Genomic DNA, 19,386 nt, shown 5'->3' on the forward strand with positions numbered 1-19,386 from the left:
GAAAGAAGGACAAATATTGAACGATTTCCTCGATATTTGAAAACGGTATTTCGACCCTGATGAGCCACCGTAGGCTTCATTTTATCATGTGACCAGCGCAGTCATTTGACAGGACAAAAACACGGCAACCGTAGAGCCACAGAGACAGACACAGGAGACATGGAGCATCTTCATGTTGACAGAGTGGGCCTCCTGTCTCCTCTGGAGGAGTCCAGCGCTGAGATCAGCACCGACAGTGGCATCGTGTCCCAGAGCGCCAGCAGTCTGTCCATGGTCAGTGAAATCCTCAGCAGCGGCACGGTGTCCCACAGCCCCAGCTTCGGTGCTCCGGCAGCTAATAACGTTATCATCGCTCAGAGTCCAAGTTTCAATGAAGCAGTCGAGTACGGGACAAGGAACCAACTAGAGCTGGAGGACGAGGAAGAGGGGCACGGGGACGAGGTGCTGAGGGACACGGCGCTCAGATACTCGTCCTACATCAGAGCGACAGCTGGAGAAGAGGTTGGTGCTGAGGAGACCGCAGGATGTCTGCTAACGATACACTGAAGCAGCTAGTGTTAGCTCTTTGTGGTGATACGCTCCGAAAGCCAGCTTTAATGGAGAGGCTGAAGGCTCAAGGGAAAGTTTGTTATTTATTATTGACTATTATTATTATTGGGTTGGGCGGAGTGGGTGGAGACGATGAGTAACGAGAATTTAGTCTGACACTTCAAGTCTTGTTTTGTGTCAAGTCACAAGTTGTTGGAAGAGGAATAATTGACAACAAGATTCCAAGTCACAGTGACTAGATTCAGCAATTAATGATTCGATTAAAATCTTTTGATTTATGCACAAAATAGGTCGCCACGATGTTTTGATATATATTTTTGATCAGGCAATGTAGCAGCTAGCTGTCACTCATGGGCTGACTTTAAGTGGAAATGTGTGACAGCAGCAGTGGATGCTGAGCTGAGCCACTCTGAAGGGAAACAAAGGCTCCTATGTTTTAGCCTTGTGCTTCTTTCTAAAACGGTTCCTTTTTTACGTTTGTTCTATTTTTCACTGGTGATGGTGAATTATGTATGTAAAAATCATCCCACAAGACTAAGGTGTTGTATTCAACATGTAATCAATTTCCCTTTAACTTGTGATTTCTCTCACAGATCCTGAGCCTGGAGAAGAGTCTGGATGAAATGCTGACCAGAGTGGATGAGTTTGTTGGAATGCTTGATATGGTGAGAGGAGTGAGGCAGCGATAAATGTGGCATTTAAACAAAACAAAAAGTAATTTATTAGAGAATAATATGATCTTGTGCATCCTGTGGAATTTTTCCTTTCCAGATTCGTAACGATACGTCACAGATAGTGAGTGAAAATCTACCTCAAATCCAGCAGAAGTCTGAGGAAATGAGGCATATCTACAGGAGAATTGACAAGTTGGAGGTGAGTCGCCTGCTTGAATTGCTCGTATTATTGATAATGGAGATTACCCAGTAGATTTGTGGACAAAACGAGGTGAGAGTGAAAGTTGTTCTGTTTTTATGAGCGGCGCACTTCCTATTTTCCACTTCAGAAGACATAAACCAGAGATTTAACATCTTCTGGTTTTAACTTCCTCCTGACTCTAATTTCTTCTTTTGGTTTGTTTATAAAATAAACATTTAAATTGATAAAGAAATATAATGTTCTGACATCATTGAAGGACAACAAGGGCATAAACTGGTCAGGGCTCTGAATTTTTAACTGAATTATTAAATAACCATTTTTGTGTCTTCCCACAGGCCTTCGTGAAAATGGTGGCAGCGAACGTCAACACCATGGAGGAGCAGGTCACACTGGCAGAGGGAGAACTAGGAACACTGCCTGGTGCCTTCAAGAAGATCCTGCGCACCATGACTGTTCCAGGATTCTTGAACGTGAGTGCCTGCGTTTGTTTCATTTACTTTGTACATATACGTTTTTCTCTGTGAAATTATGTTGTTTCAATTGAAGGCTCAAGGGCCTGGGATTCATACGTTCACACATGTTCTATGATCTATGCTGAAGGCAAGTAGTTACACAAACACATGAACAACAACAACAACAACTGCCCTATCCAGATTCAAACCCAGGTCTCCTGCATCACAGTTAGCCATGTATTCCCCTGGGCTATATAGCCATGAGAATGAGCTGCAAGGAACCAACCTTTACTGGTTGGTGAAACTACTCCACGTCTTTTACAAGAAAATAGAGTATCTGACAAAGTGTCACCAGGATTAGATGTATACATGCACACACACACAATATATAGAAACATAATATACAACTTTATACACATATGTATGCAACTATTTACATATATGTGTATAAACATATATTTACAAACATGTATATGCACATATGCATGTATACATATACATATGTGAATACGCACATATATACATTTACTGTGTGTATGTACACACGCGTTAAGATAAATATATAGCAGAATTGTTGGCCACAGGACTGTGAATAACGCTTATTTCAATTTTACACCAGGGTGTGCTGTTGGACCGGTGACACATTTGTATTTAACGTGTGTTTTCATTGCCAGAAACCGGCCAGTCCAAAGAGGCCGGCACCACATCAGCGCCCAGAGATCCCCAGTGTGTTCCGGACAGATGATTATTTCACACCACAGCCGGATCAGTGACAAGACGGAACGTCCAACACAAACAAAAAGTTTGGTTGTGACCTTAGAGGCCTGTGTGTTTGCCTGTGCGTGACTCCGTGGAGACAAGGAGACTTTTACTGCCAACCATTGCAAGAAGAGTGGATGTGTTGGTGGAGCAGCCTCGAAAAGCAATAGTAGCCTTTGTGAACATGTCACTGGACCTGAGAGTGTGAGTGTGTGCACGTGTGTGGAGACACTGCAGTTTTTCTGTGTCAATTCTCCGGCAGCAACTAGCACTGAACTGTAGCAAAAATGTGTTTTTTAAAAAAGTGCCTGAACAGGTCTAACATTTTTCTCAGTCCTGTTTTCAGTTATTCCTGATGAAAACCAAGTCAGAAGCTCAGTGTAACCAGGCAAGAAGATGCAAGAAGTCATCCCACTGTACAGATGCTGTAAAGATTTGAGGATAAAGGATCAAGAGTATAATCCAAATTTTTTATGAACTTCATTTTTGCTGTCAGTATTTGTAAAAAGAACAATTCTACGCTGTCATATATTTGTCTGTCTTTGTAGCATCTCAAGCTCATTTTGAGCTGTGTTGATCCTATTAATGTCTTCCATTTCAAACAGTTAAAATGTAATTCTTTGATGACAACTGCCACATTGATGTAGAGTTGCATCTTTAATGTTAAAAAAAGGATGAAAACAAAGCACATGACAGATAGGGGTTTATTAGTTTACAACTAGAGTGCGTGATGAGTGAACTTTAGGCCGATGTTCAGCTGTGAAGGAGTGGGTCTTACAACCAAAACTGCAAGAAAATATGAAACTCGAGCAACTGAGTTTAAAAAGAAAAAAAAAGAAAAATTATGTCTACAGTTAAATTGTTATGTCTACAGTTAAAGTTAGTACGAAGGTAAGAAAGAAGCGAAAATAAAAATAAATCCAACTTACATTTTAAAATTTCTTAGCAAGTCAGAACTATTCAGAACTAATTTAATTTCAAATGTAATCTTTAAGTTATTATCACAGACTTCTATACTCAACATGCAAATGTGTCACTGCAATCTCAAATCTATGGCTTTAACTTTGTAATATTTACTGTTAGAGTTTAGAATTTGTACTTCTTTTGATTTAATGTCAGAATCCGGACTTTTCTCAATCCGATTATTGTCAGAAATGACTGACAAAAAGGTATTTGATCCTTATCACCTGTTGTAAATGGCATATTTCTGTAGATAAGCCAATAACTAGTTCATTTTTTGCTTCTGATTTGATTTCTTATTTAATTCATACTTTGCCAAATACTTTGTTATGATTTTTTTAATTAATTTCATTTTGTTTAGGTTTTTAGGTAATTCAATAAAGAAATTTTGCACTTTCTCTCATTGTTCATTCTGGTCATTCTCTTTGATCAGACTGTTTCTAAGTATCAAGCTCAGTTTTACAGGCAGCTGATACTGAGGTGGATGAGGCAACATCCTCCTGGGAGCTTAGTCTCACTGTTGTCTGCACCAAAAGAGGTTGGTCACATGTTGAGAAACAAACATGATTTGCTTCTCAAATTGCTCCCAAAAGGAGGCAACACGGCCAAATTCAATGAACTGTCAATTATTCTACAACTGATGTGAAAACTGACAGCCATGAGGGCTACACAAAAGCCCAATGGCAATGTCATTCTAACTGTTGTGAAAAAGAAGAATTACAGTAACTACATTAAAATGACTACATTCTGGTATACATCTACAAAAACTTCACCGGAGCCAACAACTGAACTATCTGTTTGTACACATCCTATTAAAATCCAATTAGATTTGGTTTAAGTGCCAAAAACAGCTAAGATAAATTGAGGGTTTGGAATCGTTGTTTTAGAGGTCAGTCTTTGTCCCATTTCACGAAATATCTTTAGCTGGAACTAAGGCTTTTGTCAGGATTGTGGAATTTTTAAAAAAAGTTAGGTGTGACTAACCATAAGTACTACTTTAAAAAGAAAGAAAGCTCAATAAAGTATTTTATTTGCAATAAAGTATATTGAAACTTTAAGACCTGCGAATAGTATATGAACAAGGTTGCGTTGAACTATGCAACTAAAACTACGCAGCAGTCTTCCGTATTTGGTTGTTATTATTAAGCACTGACGCTTGGGAGCGCTAGAGGTTTGGTTCCGTTGCTTGTGCGCCCGTTTAAATAGTCCGGCTGACACAAACGCCTCATATTTTATGAGGACTTACAGAAGGACCTGAACTCAGTGCTGCCAATGTCGCCGACAGATAAGAGAGCTGAAGAAATAGATGTGATGAACAGAAGTCCGTCTGAGGAGCTTCAACAGACGGTAAACAGCATTTATTAAATTCTTGTTCAATTCTTAACACACGGGATGGGATCAAATAATATAGGAAATACGAGCGTGTTTTCCTGTGTACAGCTTGTTTTGTTGTTGACGCGTATTATCCTGGAATATTGTCAATCCAGAATAATGTAGTTACATGTCGTTTTCGTCGGATATATTTCTACGTATTGTCAAAACATATCCTAAATCTGCCTCCATTCGTCAGTTCACCCAGAGAAGTTAAACGGCAACGAGCGATATTAAAAACTGTTGTCAGTTGTTGATTTAAGGGGGTGGTAATTGTAGCTATTCGCTTAGTTGATGCTATGTAAAAGCCATTTTATTGAATAAATTCGTGTTAAACGTCCTTTTGTGGTGTTTATTTACGCGCAAGCGCAGTAGCTACTTTGGTATTTTAAAGTAGAGTCCCTCATAAACAGCAATCTGTTTATGGATCCACGGACTGACCTTCAAATAAGTATTTAAAGAAAAAATAACAATGTATATTGAATGTGGACCAACACCTGGTTGGCATGAAAACAGTGTCTTTATGTTCAACTGGGTTGTGGTTGTAACAGAATGGCGTTAAAGATACAAATGCAGACAGCCAGAATGGTTCAGGGAACGAGGATGAACCTCTGCTCCAGGAGAACCCCAGACGGTTTGTCATCTTCCCCATCCAGTACCTCGACATCTGGAAGATGTACAAGCAGGCACAGGCATCCTTCTGGACAGTAGAGGAGGTGAACATTTTTTGAGTGTCTCAAGTAAAAAATACTTCAGAAAATGTATATCTATATATTTAGTGACTAATCCACTACATCTTGCCATTATTGGAATCCTTGTCTTAAAGGTTGATTTAACCCGTGACCTGGTTCACTGGGATGGCTTGAAGCCCGAAGAAAAACACTTTATCTCGCACATTCTTGCCTTCTTTGCTGCAAGTGATGGTATTGTCAATGAGAACCTGGTAAGACACCAGATGGATTCAACTCCACTGTAACCTATTTTACACGGCCTTAAGAGACTGATGGTAAAGCCCTCACCACTGCCAAAACATTCTGGGTTTACAGTTACAGCTGTGTGTTTTGGTATCATCTAACAGGTGCAGAGGTTCAGCCAGGAGGTGCAGGTCCCAGAGGCACGTTCTTTCTACAGCTTCCAGATCCTAATAGAAACGGTTCATTCAGAGATGTACAGCATTCTTATCAACACTTACATTAGAGACCCAAAGGAGAGGTCAGATATTTCTTTCATTCTTTACAATGAAAATGTTTGTGGTTTATGAAAATCTGAGCAAATGAGACAAGTCTTTATACGGAAAAAAACGATTAAACAAGATTACTGCACAGCTAGCATTTTATAGCTGTAATATATAATAATCCTATTTTTGAAAACTGTATTTATCCTATTAATCCTATCTTTAACAGTAAAGTCACAAAGTGCATGTTTCCCAGCATTTGGTAAACATATCACCAAACAAAGCCAACCCAATTATAGACCAACTGTAAGACCTGCACCTGTTCAACCCTGTGGTTTTGCCGTTAGATTTCCAGCTGCAGCATCTTTGATTGACTCAATTATTTGATCAGTTTGCATCAACAAGCTATTTCCATGACCTAACACAAACCATGGAGTTGTTTTATTTCATTTTTAACTGCATTCTTAGCATTCATTTGAACTGCTATCTTGGCTAATCAGCTATATGTATATGCACGAATTCTGACAAAAACTAACAATGTAAGTTAATATATATATTGGGTTGTGTGTCAGGGACCTTTTGTTCAACGCCATTCAGACCATACCCTGTGTGAAACGAAAAGCTGACTGGGCCCTGCAGTGGATCAACGACAGACAAGCAACATTTGGTAAGTAAGACATGACAAAATAATATTTAAAATTATATTCTTGTTTGTGCTGTGTTCATGTAGTTTCACCACAATTTTTCCCCCCATTTATTAGGTGAGCGAATTGTGGCCTTTGCTGCTGTGGAGGGAATCTTTTTCTCTGGTTCATTCGCTGCCATCTACTGGCTCAAGAAGAGAGGCCTAATGCCTGGGCTTACCTACTCTAATGAGCTGATCAGCAGAGATGAGGTGAGAGGAACAGGCTCAGCAGCCTGAAGTGACTCATATCACTCAGTTCTCTGCAGATGGAATTTGTAAACTTGAAAAAAACCAAACCATTAATTAAATACAATTTTAAAAAAAAATAGATACCAAGGTAGGAGATGGTGTTGATTTACAGGTTTTCACAATAAACATGAAATTAAATTTAATGTTTACATTCCTTTCAATTTATGTTACACATATTAAATTATGTCACAAAATGTGTGAGTGGAAGGTTTTACAGTGGAAGGTAAAGTTACTATCTGAGTTCAGCTAATCAACTGTTTTTTGTCTTTCAGGGTCTCCACTGTAACTTTGCCTGTCTGCTGTTCAGCTACTTGGTAAAAAAGCCATCAGAGGACAGAGTGAAGGACATCATCACCAAAGCTGTTAGCATTGAGCAGGTTAGCTTTTTATATCAAACATAACATGGTGTAAGTCCATGTCATCTTTTAAAAAAAAGAAGATTCCGTTCTGTACTGTGTGTAAGTGGAAAAAATGAGACTTATCCTGATTTTGTTGCAGGAGTTTTTGACTGAGTCCTTACCGGTGGATCTCATTGGAATCAACTGTATTTTAATGAAACAGTATATCGAGTTTGTGGCCGACCGGCTCCTCACTGACCTGGGACAAGCCAAGGTAACACAATCACTATTTCTGTTACTGTAAAATCCATACCCTGACAACTGTTATTGTAATACTACATTCCACGTTTGGACTTGGCTTTTTTTTTTCAAGGTTTATCATGTAGAGAATCCATTCGACTTCATGGAGTCAATTTCTCTAGAAGGGAAAACAAACTTCTTTGAGAAGCGAGTGGCTGAGTATCAGAGGTTGGGAGTTATGTCGAGCGCCATGGACGGAGAATTTACTCTGGATGCGGATTTCTAAAGATGAGATTACCCTCTGTTAGGTACCTGTTACTTATGACGTATTTATTTAGTTTAATGCAGTAGCTGCATCAAATCTTGGTTGAACTGCACCCCATCATTTGATAGTAGTACTGTGAATAATGATAATATTAGTCAATTTACTGCTGGTATCTGTAGATTACAATAAATGATACAGAGAAGTCCTTTTACTGTCTTCTTCTGACACTGGGGTTGCGCCCGATGGCCATTTTTGTTGATAACCATTAGGTCAAAATTAGATAAAAGTGTAAAGAATTTAACACAGAACGTTAGTGAAGTCCAATTAACTCTCCCTTTTTTTGCCTACAGGTGGCCTTTCAACACAGTTTGAATTGCCCTGTTCAATGAGTTAAGATTGGTCATACGATGTTTCGTTTAAATATAATTCCAATTGTAAATCCAGCAAAAGTTCTTCTTAATAGAACAAAACACTTAAAATAGCAGAATTATGTATACTGGTTAACTACCCTTATATTGTCACAAATATAAATGTTTGATTTGATCTAAAAGATATTGGAAACTGTCACACAAAACTGAAAGATATTTTTAACATTGTAGATTAAGAAAACATGTTAATAAAGGAGGTAAAATGTGGAGTTACCTTATTAAATTAGTTTGGTACTTAAAACCATAAATGGATTTATTTATACAGTTCATATATTCCCATCTTAAATACATGCTAGGTTCTACTTAAATAAATGTTTTGATTCAGGCATAAGAAAGTGTCAGTTTTATACTTTGCAGTTTTATTTCTTTAAAAAAATGGAATATGTAAATTATGAAATGTGTGTTTCTGACAGTTTTATTGTATATTAAAATGTTTTCTAAGAAATCAAAGTATTGGCTTTCATGTTTCAAATCTGTTCTAACTGTATTTATACTGAGTATGGATTATGGTTTTGTTGTTATTCCAGATTAGATTAGCCCCGCCCCTCTGTTAGCACACGGATGTAGGATGCAAAGCTAACACTGAGCTGTCGTTTACACAATTAGAGAAAAGATGGCTGGAGACTTGAAAGGTTTTGCGTTAGAAAAAGCAGAAATGCTCTCCGGCCGTTTGAAGGAGCTCCTGTTTTTGGGACAGGACTACGTCCACACCCGGTTCGGGTTGGATCTGGGTTTGAAGCCGGACCAATACCCGACCTGGGTGATGGTGAGCTCGGCCGCAGCGGGTCTGCTGCTGCTGCTGGCTCTGTCCTGGGCCGCGCTCTGTGGCGCCGTGACGGTTGGGAAAAAGCGAGGTTCCCCGGTGACCCAGGTCAGCAGTGAGTCCGCCAAGGCCGGTCCTACTACGAAGACTGCCAAAGCGGAGGAACAAAAGAAGCGGAACAAAAAGAAAACAGCTGCTGAAAAGGCTCCGCTGGCAGCAGCGACCAACTGTGGAACTACGGTCGGTGAAAATCAGGACAAGTGCTTTTGTTTCGCTTTTCTTTAACAACCATTTGAATTAATGTTAGAGCTTTAAGACTCGTGAATTTACACAATAATGTGCTTTGTTTACACGGCGAGACTGGCACTCGTGGCACAGGAAATATTGGCGAAAGGATCGAATTTTTGAGGTTCCTAAAACATATATTTATGATTTGTTACTGAAAACAACTCCCTCTCCCGACCACAGATATAGTACAGCAGACCTAACGTGAAGTACTCATTTATAGTATTGTGATGATATCTTGTAGAATGGCATACATTACATTTTATATTTACTGCATATTTTTAACATGTAATTATAGACTTGACATACAATACTTAACAGTGTAGTAAAGTGTAATATACAGGATCGATAATATAAAGCAATAAAATAGGCCTTTAGTACTATTGAGTATATTACACATTGACTACAGTATGTAGTACAGTATGTATGAACAATAACAAAATAGACCATCAGAATAGCTGACTTACAATATTGTGCATTACAGTGTTGCAGCTCTACAGTGAGGTATGTACAGGCCTGAAGTACAGTACAGTATACTAGACCTGTGGTCTCCTATAGTAAAGTGTACTATAATATTGCACACAGTTTCATAGTAGTTAAGGAAATTTTGAAGTTAGAATTAACTCCTTGGCATATGGTACATATAGTAGTCTAGAATGTACAGAATAGAGTCTACAGTCTAATGACCAGAGACTTCCAGTTCATCCAGTCAATTCTCCAAAGACAATAAATCTAAAGCAAACAGCATGTTTCCATAGAAGATACTCGTAAATTACCACTCTTAACTTAACCACTCTGGCTTAAATATATTCACCAACACAGAAATAGATCCTCCAGAGAACACATACAGAGAATAATACAACTGACTAGTCAAACAGCAACCAAACCAAACAGCAAAACAAACCACAAAGCTCTAGAGGAAAAAGTACTAATGGTTACGAATAATAGGCAAACAAACAAAAATCCTCCAAAGAAAACTGGCAGTAAGTATAAAACAGGAAACCTCTCAGTTTTGTGTTGGACAATTTACCAGGAGTACATTCTTTAGCGATCGATTATATATCAATAACTGTCAATGGATACTTTACACACAGTGCTGGGTATTTTCTTTTTTTTTTTTTTTTTACAATATACCACCACTTTCATGTTCAAATTACATATTTTCTTCTTCCCCTAGAAGAGTCAGTCTAATGGACAACCAGTGAGTGTGGCTCAGGCGCAGAATAAAGTCATTCAAGGTGTTTCCAAGACGTCCCCAAAAATCAAAGCTGAGAAGGTAGTTGACCCGTGTTTGACGGTTTTTGTGGATTTAAGACGTTACTGTGACACTTTGCAAGTAGAATGAAGTTATAACTATGCAAAGCTACATGCTTTGTATGAGGTGGGAAATTATGAGAGTTAACTTTGTCTCCTTGTTTGCACACAGGTTCAGGAAGTACAGGTTCCTATGCAGGTGAAAAAGAACAAAAAGAAAAGCAAGACTGATGTGAAACCAGTCCAGACTGTTTCTACAACTGATGCAAAGGAAACTGATGAAGGTAAGACTCAGAGCTCTTGTAGGGGAAATGTCACTTCTCATTTTTAGGACCAAATCATGCCACAACCTGCTTTTCTTCACTTACTCCTGTACCTCACCCTGGTTTACAGGTATTGTTCACTAGCGCTTCCTGTTTTGAGGTCTTTGTTAACAGCAAGCAATGAAAATGCAGGTTCTAACTGTGTTGTTTGTTTGTCCAACAGGTGCATGGGAAACCAAAGTTAGTAACCGTGAGAAGAGGCAGCAGCGCAGGAAAGACAAGGGCCCTGAGGATTCTGGGAGCTCAGGAGGGGTGGAGGCCCCTAAGGTCACCAAAACACCCGTCAACACCAAGAAGAACAAAGGAAATCAGGGTATGAATTTGGACACTGACGCTGATTATGTATTAGTGACAACAGTAAAGTCTTGGCATCATCCTTTAGATTTGATAGGATTTCATTACACCTCCCTCAACAAGGAGAGCCTAATGGTTAGAGGATTTAGCTTCTGATTGTAGGATTGCTGCTTAAAATCGCAGCCCCACACATGGGTTTAATACCACTTTAGTGGCAGCAGAGGGGGCTGGAAGCTAGTACTCTAAAGACCAGGCTAATAAAATTAGGGCTGCAGGCAGCAATGACCTCACACTAGCAGCTTCTTGTCTAGAGTATAGCTCTAAACATGGTTTAATTCACAAGCTGTACTTTCAAATTTGCTGTGCAGTTATCTGATGGTAACGTTTTTAGCCCCTTCCTTTTAATTTGAAAGTATATTTATGTACTTTTGGCAATTTTTTATAGGATTTTTGTAACTTTACTTTTTAAAACGTTTTGTGGAAGGAGTATAAATAATTATTTGCATCAAGATGTTTTTGCCAGTGTTGATCTCAAACACCTTTTTTAATGCTTAAGAGATTTATATAGCTTTGTATGAGGGTTTTGTTTTATCCTCCCCCTAAAATGATCATATAGTTCTTATTTTATTCATACTCTTTGTTTCAGAGTCACTGCCTTCGAAAATAACTGCAAAAGTGGAAAAAACTAGTGGATCTGGTAAAGGTATGGTAACGTTCTCTCACTGCATTCTTTTTTTTCCCGCAGCAAAGGTCAGTGAAATTTTTTAAAATGCTTTTTAGCATCCGTTTTTATCTAGATACACAACCAGTAAACTCTCTGCTTCTGCTGTTCCCCTGTCTCACTCTCAGTGTCATCAAACTGGAGAGAGGAATCTTCAGTTAATGGTGTTGGATGGACCGACATTTCCCTGAAGCATCCAGAACAGATGGTAGCTAACGACCGACCTAAGTGGAGGAACACACCCACAGCTGCACAGTACAATGGCCCAACTGAGACCCAGTGCTGGACCCAGGAGACACAAGGTACCACACAAGCAGACCATAATAGAACACAAACAAAAACATCAACAGCACAGCGAGGTTTTGATTATCTAGATATCTCATTAGAGATGATTAAATAATGATTCCTCAACACTAGTCTGCAATTGCTGGTCAAAGGTCAAAACTGGCTCACAAGGGGTCACATCTTGGAGCCAATTGCACCCTTTGGTTTGGATAGCAAAATTAAGGCAAATCACAAAAGCTACAGAAGTTGCTATGCAGGTTCATCTTAAAGTCAGTCCTCGTGAAAGCAATTATTTTTCTACATGATTGAAAAATTTGTTATGGTCAGTGACTTCTCTGTACTTGTATTTTGAAACAATGGCTCTGATAAAAACAGAAAACTATGACATAGCACCAAGATCTTAGCCACAGCCTATGAAAGGTCATGTTCATGCAATGTCAATCAAATAATGGCAGGTTGTGTTTTTATGTAGTTGTTGAATTTGTATTTTTAATACAGAAAGCAGAGCGGTTGGGAATGAAATATTATTACTATTATTTATGTTACTGTAAAAAGCTGTGACTTCTAACCGTTTGTTTGCAACTTGGTAATGGATTAGTGGACAGGGCACAATGCTATTTAATTAAAAGGTTTGATTCCGACCATGACAAGTTGAAAATGAGTGAGGGTAAACAACTGACAACATAACAGAAGAGTACAGCTGGTTTTCTAACATGTCTATAAGTGAGCGCCATAGCACTTACCTCCTCATTCCGTTGCAAAGGAAGTAGTAGTAGCAGCAGTAGTTGTAGTAGTGGTGTTGTTGAGGATGCTGAAAGATCGCCAGCAGTAGGTGTTGTTGAGGATGCTGAAAGATCGATCCCACCGCCTCATGTCGTCCTCCTCCCGCTGCCGGTATCAGGAATGCACCTGACATCCATCGTCAGCATCGACTCGATCCCGGGCGCCAGTTCTTTCTAAGAGAGAAGAACGGGCAGTATATCAGTGTACAGTTAAAATAAGTATTAAATATCAGTTGTAGATTGAATTGATTATAATTAAATTAAAGCATTATTAAATTTAAATATAAGTGTAATGATATGTTTGACCATACGTTCAACTTGGTGTTTATTATCAGTGAGGATGCGATCGATGGAAAATGTTGTCCCAGGTATTTATGCGCATATAAGACGACCTCCCCCTGATTTGAGCTGTATATTCTACGAAATGTGCAGTTTTTACTTTATGGGTCATTTTCAATTTGTCTGGAGTTAAAGATTTTCAAACCACAAGTCTTACTTTCGAACATCACATGTAGTCAGTCGTGGGGTAATTACATAAAAATAAAATAACACTCATTAAAAACGTTGACTGGTTTATTTAAACTGACCATTGAGATTTATAATAGAAAAACTAAATATGATTAAATTATTTTGGGGACATTTAACCGTTTTATTTGATGTATAATACCAAAAGAGGGCATTTTTTGGTTGTTGAGAGCCAGACTGATGTTGTTTTTTTGTTTGTTTTTTTTTTCATTGTGCGTTTCTGTTCCCACAGCTTGGAGTGGCATTGATGGAGGAGTCAAAGCTGACGTGGGCTCTGTGTCCTTCTCCATGCAGAGACGAAACAACACAGGTCGTAAAAGTAACTGCCAACCTTTTTTTAATCTTTGTGGCTGCGTGTTTTTTTATATCTGTTTCTACTGGTAACTTGGCATATTTACATTCCATCTGTTTTTCATAGACCCACTCTCCATTCCCACTGAGCTACAGTGGACGAGCAACATGGACGTCAATGATGAGTGGTCTGCTTTTAGTAAGTGTTCCAAATACTGATCCACTGTCCTTCTAAACAGTTGGATGGATTTTACTTTAAGCTGACTAATTGTGCTCTTCTGCAGATGGTTTGACAGCTGCTGACCCAACATCTGACTGGAATGCTCCAGCAGAACACTGGGGAAACTATGAAGAACCTCCTGTATTGGTGACATCAGCTCCTCCACTGAAGGAACAGCAGATCCTCAACAAGGTTCTGCTCTATTTCAATAACAGTCCCGGTCACGGTGTATCTTCTATACCAGACTGACATGTTCATATTTGGTTTATAAGTCAGTTTTTTAAACAACCTTTCAAATGTGGTGTCCTGAATATTTAATGGCATGTAAAAGAGGATTTATTTTATAATTTGTTATTCTCTGAAGCAGCTGTGGTTTGCTCTTGTTCTTCCATAATAATTTTCTATCTAAAGTGTTCAACAGAAAATATTCTGTTATCTTCATGGCAGTTGTCTGAAGATGAGAAGAATGCCATAGACCCCTCTGGAGGTGCAGCAAAAACCAAGAGGAGGAGAAAGAAGAAGAAAACAGAGGAAGAGGAGGCGACATCTGAGGCTCAGGCAGGAGAAAATGAAACTGCAATATAACTGTAGAACTAGAGATATTTTTACTGTTAAACATATTCAAAAAGTGTCTTTTTTTTTAGCAGATGGGGGTTAGTTCAGTGAACCAATCTCAAGAGCTTCCTGCGATGGCCTCCAAAAAGCAGAACCTCTGTGTTTCGTCTTCTACAAGTAGGTTTTCTTCTCATGGAGTATCTATTTAAACCTTTCTATATTGTTCTTCTGAATATTGAGTGGTTCACAGGGTTTTAAACTTTACTGTTTTACACTTCTCTACATTCAGAAATAACTGAGCAGACCGTGGAGCCTCCAAAACCCTCCCAGAAGAAGAAATCCAGACGAGAGACATGAAATTACTTCAGGTTCAAACGAAACATATGCAAACAAACGTCAAATACATCCAATGCAATAATTTCCAGATGCAGTCCTTCTGAGCTACATTAACAGTTCCATTATCAGTTACAAAACACAAATAAAATAAAACAAGCAGTGAATAACACGTGCTTGGCTAAATATAGTAATGAAATCAGGTCCTGTGGACTCAATCTTATCTAATTTGCACTATTTCGCTACACTGCAGTTTGGGAGTGTTAGAGAGACTGGCAGTGGTGGTACATGTTCATGTGGTCATTCTTTTTCTTAATGGCATCTGAAGTGATTTTTAAACATTTAAGCAACAGATGAACACAAACACTTTTTTATTTTAGATATTTTTGAAGAATTTTATACATCGTCAATGTGGTTTCACACCAAAAGCAAAGACTAAAGGAACATATTTTAATGTGAATAAAGTGGGAAGTTATTTCCTTCCTTCAAACCACCCATTGAGCAGACCACTCTTTTCGGTTTCTATCAGACTTCGTTGCACAAAATTGGCTCTGCATTTGGTGTGAAGACCATTGAACTCACAAAACGTTGCACTGTCGTGCTGCTGTCTGTACAACAAATAACTGAAATGTGGGGAGAGCGAACAGTACTGTAATGCTCTTAATAGTCTTAAATTTATCTGAAATGGTTGGTCCTGAATATCTGATTTGACTTAAGACATGAAAAAAAGCACACGGGTTATAAACAGGGCCAAAGTTGTTGGCAACAGATGTTTACAGTTGCCCACATGGTCAGTTTGTGTGGCCCATGTGTGGATTATGCAGACCGACCCAACTTTGTTTCCACTCTGGCTTCTTTGTAAATGCTGACTGGATCGGCCTTTTAAAGTGTGCAGTAATTCATGTTAACCACCAAGAGGCAGTGTAACGCGAGAGAGCGGGTAGTGTTATCCTGTTGAATAGAAGCACTACTGTGTGTAGTTTTTACTTTTGTCATTCTGATGTCTCTCTTTAGCCACAAAATCGATATGTTTATATTTTTCAAACTTGATGCTCTCGTGTCTCCTCCACGTTTAAATGTTTTTTCTTTCAAACGTAGTGCTAGAAAAAGCATTGCCATATGTACAGACCGTAAGGGCTTCCCACAGTTCTGTGATTGCACTGTGCAAAAGGCTGCATTCAGTTCCTTTTGATGTCAATGAATTGTTGTTTTTAATTCCTTTTTGTGGAATGTGAAGTGTGCAACATTTTGTGGTGTGATCTGTGAACGCAGGTTCATCCACTGAAACTGAAGAACGAAAACAAATGCCGTGAGAGAAGGAACAGCTATAATTTCACCTCAGACCTGGATTTAAACATCATCACATACACAAAGACAGAAGTTTATGTTTAGAGAAGGAATTTAATTCCATTGCCTTAATCTGAAGATGTATAGCATTGGCATCTTTTTAAAGTTTCAGTCTAACAGCAAATTTTGATGTCAGAAGTAATTTGGGTTTTTTTGTTTTGGTTGTTTTTTGCATGACTTTGATAATAGTTCTTGTGTAAATGAAATCATGACAATTTTTTGCTTTAACTGTTTAGTATTTGGTGCTGTAGTAGCCCACCAGTCTGTGTGTATACTGTCATAGCTTTTTAAAGGAGACGTACTGCAGCTTTCTTTGGGAACTGAGTTTTGCCAGACAGACATTAACAGGTGTCTGTTGTCTATGCTGATAACTTTGTATGTAGACCTGATAGAACTTAATGATTTTTGCAGTGGCTTCAGGAATCTTTTATTATTATTACTGCTGATTAAAATGATCTAATTAATGTATTTATATACATGTCTCCACAAAATGTTTGTGAATGATTTTGTTAATTAATGAGATTCAGATATTTCTATTGTTTGTTTGGTCAAGACAAAAAAAATAAAAATAAAAGATTTTAAAAAACTTTCACTTTTTCACTGTGGTAGTTTTTTCTGTTTATGGTTAAATGTCTTCATGGTAAAATTGTTTTCAATTTTTTTTTTCTTCAACATTTACAAAACATGCATTCAATCACAAATTCCATAGATACACATTTAAAAACAATGTCAAACTACAACAGTAATTCTTAGCTTTAACACTTCAGGTAAAGATAGTAGGATCACATACTCACAACACTGTCATCCACATGTGCTCACATGATTCAACAAAGGCCCCATCATCAGGAGTGGAACTTGGTTAAACCTCTTTTGGCCTGAAACAAGATAAAATGAAGACAACATTCATTCAAGTGCTCTCAGATGCCTACACCATGTTCAAAGTGTTTAGCACTAGCATGTTACAAAACACTTCAATTAACCACTACTATCAACTGAAACAAACCACTAATTTGCTTTATGACACTACTTAGTACTAGTAACAAATACTTCTTCCTTCTCCACTATCACTTCTGCAAAGACAAATTAAGTAAATGCAACACTTCTTGTTCTGGCTATAGTCAATCTTGTCTGTAGTTGATGTGTTACACACTCTTTAGTCAATACCTGGCTTAAGGCTTAAATCCATTTCTTTTCATACCTTGAATAGTGACGTTGAATCGGCTCCACACTGCGCTCGGCTGTTACAGCGCCATTACTTCGGCCATGATCTAAACACAAGACGCACACTTAAAAAAAAAAAAACCAAAAAAAAAAAAAGGGGGCCTCAAGAGAAGTTAGGGAAAAAAAAAACTATTATCCGGGGAAAAAAAAAAAAAAAAAAAAAAAAAGTGACACGTTTCTTTTCTTACTTCAGCAACTAAATAATGGCCGGGACGATGGCGTTCACGTAAAAGAAACGGACTTCCCGGGCGTGGGCGTGGGCGTGGTGGAGTCCACCGGCCCAATTGATGGCGACACGGGTCTGCAGCTACACCTGAAGGGATCCTGAAGAGACAATTCAATAACACGCTGACTGAAGCGATAAGTGCAGTCAGAATTAGTTTGAATGTGCGAACCGTGCGGCTCAAACAGGCTACTGTTTAGCACGCTAACCAGCTAGCCCACTCGGAGGGTCAGCAGCGTACAGCAGATTTAAAACAAACCGTCCGTACGCTCTATGGAATACTGGTGCTTCACATGACGCGCTAACCGCCAAAGTAAAGAGAACCAAAGACGGAAATACGTACCTTCGCACTCTGTGCCTTCACCCAGCGCCATCTTACAACCGTTATGTGGTCGAGGACTACTACTGCTTCCTTCCGCTTTCAAAGCGCGCCACTGCACCTCGTTATCCAATCACAAGCGTCCGGCACGGCGTCTACCAGGTGACAATGCGGGCTCATTAGTTTGTTAATTGGTAGATACACACAATCAGTGCACACTATTGTCAGTACAATGAAAGGAAAATTCCAGCAACTTCTATATTGAATTATGCTGCAAATACTAATCACATCAAATGAAGCAGCAACACATTGTTTGCATCTATCTGTGAGAATACCAAGGATACATTTTAGTTTTGGGAACTGACATCTTTTGTCTGCAGCTTCATTGCTTTTACTATCGAGAAATAAGATTGCTGCAAGAAAATGCTTTTGCTGCTGAAGGAAAAGGGGCACTCTAGCTGGTTGCAAGCAAAACTAAAGTCTACAAGACTTACTATCACGAAAAATGCAAAAAAATAAAAAGTCCCAGAAATGCCTTAAAATGCAAGTTCATGCCACAGAACATGCTAACAAGTGAATAATTTGTGTTAAAAACTCCAAAAACATGATATCTGAACATGTGAAAATATCAAGTCCTCTTTATTTTATATCAATAAGTAATGCTCCCTATTTTAATACATTCATTTGAAATATGTCAAATAATTGTTAATTTTTATTAATAGTTTCTTTTGATAAAAATAAATATTTTCACAACTAAAAAAGGTTGGTTTTGTTTATTATTTATTTAAAATGTGACAAAAGCTTGATGAAAATAAATCATGAAATTTTGTTTTATTTATAAATTCAGCCTAAAATGAGTTAATATTCTCAGTTAGCTACAAAACAAATTAAGGCAAGCCTATAAAAAGTGAATTGAGTTTTGCCAAAGAAACGGTCCAAAATATATTGGAGAAAAAAAAGGAGCAAAAACAATGGCAAAGGTGTTTTAATATATTTATTCATTTAATTTAGAAAGTAGCCTTAAATGAGTGCATTAGTGGTAAATGTCCTGCAGAGGTTTGGCAACATTTTGCCAAATAATGTGGTGATAAAAGTCAAAGGCTACACCATGTCTTTCACAAGAAGAGTTTTCTCTTGCTTGTGCTCATTGGATATATTTCTAACAAACATGTTTGGCAATAACCTTCCATCTTGAACAAGTTTTGGTCAAGACAAATGAGCTCATTTTTAGTCATTTTTGAGAAACTTTTATATTTGTAGACTTTTTCAGGAACTTTAGTTTACTATGTTGCTTATAAT

At 38.2% G+C, this 19,386-nt stretch overlaps 4 protein-coding genes and 1 long non-coding RNA gene across 10 annotated transcripts in view; 3 read left to right on the top strand and 2 right to left on the bottom strand.

Moving 5' to 3' along the window:
- The window catches only part of jarid2b (jumonji and AT-rich interaction domain containing 2b), a 229,749-nt gene extending 216,718 nt beyond the window's left edge, over positions 1-13,031 (bottom strand). The window contains exon 1 of the mRNA XM_017041062.2: positions 13,015-13,031. The gene's annotated coding sequence lies outside the window, so the exon portion shown is untranslated. The remainder of the gene's footprint in view (positions 1-13,014) is intronic.
- bloc1s4 (biogenesis of lysosomal organelles complex-1, subunit 4, cappuccino) lies at positions 89-3,995 on the top strand. Its single transcript, XM_008331707.3, has 5 exons — positions 89-501; positions 1,143-1,214; positions 1,321-1,422; positions 1,761-1,895; positions 2,552-3,995. Exons 1-5 carry the CDS (start codon positions 160-162, stop codon positions 2,648-2,650), a joined length of 750 nt encoding a protein of 249 aa, XP_008329929.1. The 5' UTR covers positions 89-159; the 3' UTR covers positions 2,651-3,995.
- On the top strand, positions 4,788-8,787 carry rrm2b (ribonucleotide reductase M2 b). 2 transcript variants are annotated; one of them, XM_025065066.1, is made up of 10 exons: positions 4,788-4,943; positions 5,519-5,683; positions 5,794-5,910; positions 6,046-6,179; positions 6,714-6,808; positions 6,903-7,036; positions 7,348-7,452; positions 7,574-7,687; positions 7,787-7,961; positions 8,269-8,787. In XM_025065066.1, the coding sequence occupies exons 1-9, from the start codon at positions 4,869-4,871 to the stop codon at positions 7,937-7,939; spliced, it is 1,092 nt and encodes a 363-aa protein (XP_024920834.1). In that variant the 5' UTR covers positions 4,788-4,868; the 3' UTR covers positions 7,940-7,961; positions 8,269-8,787. The 2 variants fall into 2 exon arrangements, with proteins under 2 accessions (XP_024920834.1, XP_008329930.1); XM_008331708.3 differs by having other exon boundaries at positions 7,787-8,787.
- On the top strand, positions 8,890-16,893 carry mtdha (metadherin a). 3 transcript variants are annotated; one of them, XM_017041071.2, is made up of 12 exons: positions 8,890-9,349; positions 10,572-10,670; positions 10,821-10,932; positions 11,135-11,284; positions 11,912-11,968; positions 12,115-12,288; positions 13,811-13,897; positions 13,997-14,068; positions 14,154-14,281; positions 14,537-14,647; positions 14,734-14,821; positions 14,934-16,893. In XM_017041071.2, the coding sequence occupies exons 1-12, from the start codon at positions 8,960-8,962 to the stop codon at positions 14,999-15,001; spliced, it is 1,536 nt and encodes a 511-aa protein (XP_016896560.1). In that variant the 5' UTR covers positions 8,890-8,959; the 3' UTR covers positions 15,002-16,893. The 3 variants fall into 3 exon arrangements, with proteins under 3 accessions (XP_016896560.1, XP_016896562.1, XP_008329931.1); XM_017041073.2 differs by having other exon boundaries at positions 13,811-13,888; XM_008331709.3 differs by having other exon boundaries at positions 8,891-9,349; positions 14,737-14,821.
- Positions 13,106-18,676, bottom strand: LOC103394413 (uncharacterized). Of its 3 annotated transcripts, none has more exons than XR_001761475.2 (5): positions 18,112-18,676; positions 17,734-17,869; positions 17,523-17,592; positions 17,119-17,199; positions 13,106-13,227 (listed from the first exon to the last, which is right to left on the bottom strand). It is a non-coding gene; the product is annotated as an uncharacterized LOC103394413 (long non-coding RNA). The 3 variants fall into 3 exon arrangements; XR_523144.3 differs by having other exon boundaries at positions 13,114-13,227; positions 17,115-17,199; XR_001761476.2 differs by having other exon boundaries at positions 13,114-13,227; positions 17,115-17,199; positions 17,523-17,610.
- Between the last annotated feature and the right edge of the window lie 710 nt (positions 18,677-19,386).

The sequence above is a fragment of the Cynoglossus semilaevis genome, chromosome 18 (assembly GCF_000523025.1).
Source record: "Cynoglossus semilaevis isolate Cse_v1.0 chromosome 18, Cse_v1.0, whole genome shotgun sequence".
Lineage (NCBI taxonomy): Eukaryota > Metazoa > Chordata > Actinopteri > Pleuronectiformes > Cynoglossidae > Cynoglossus > Cynoglossus semilaevis.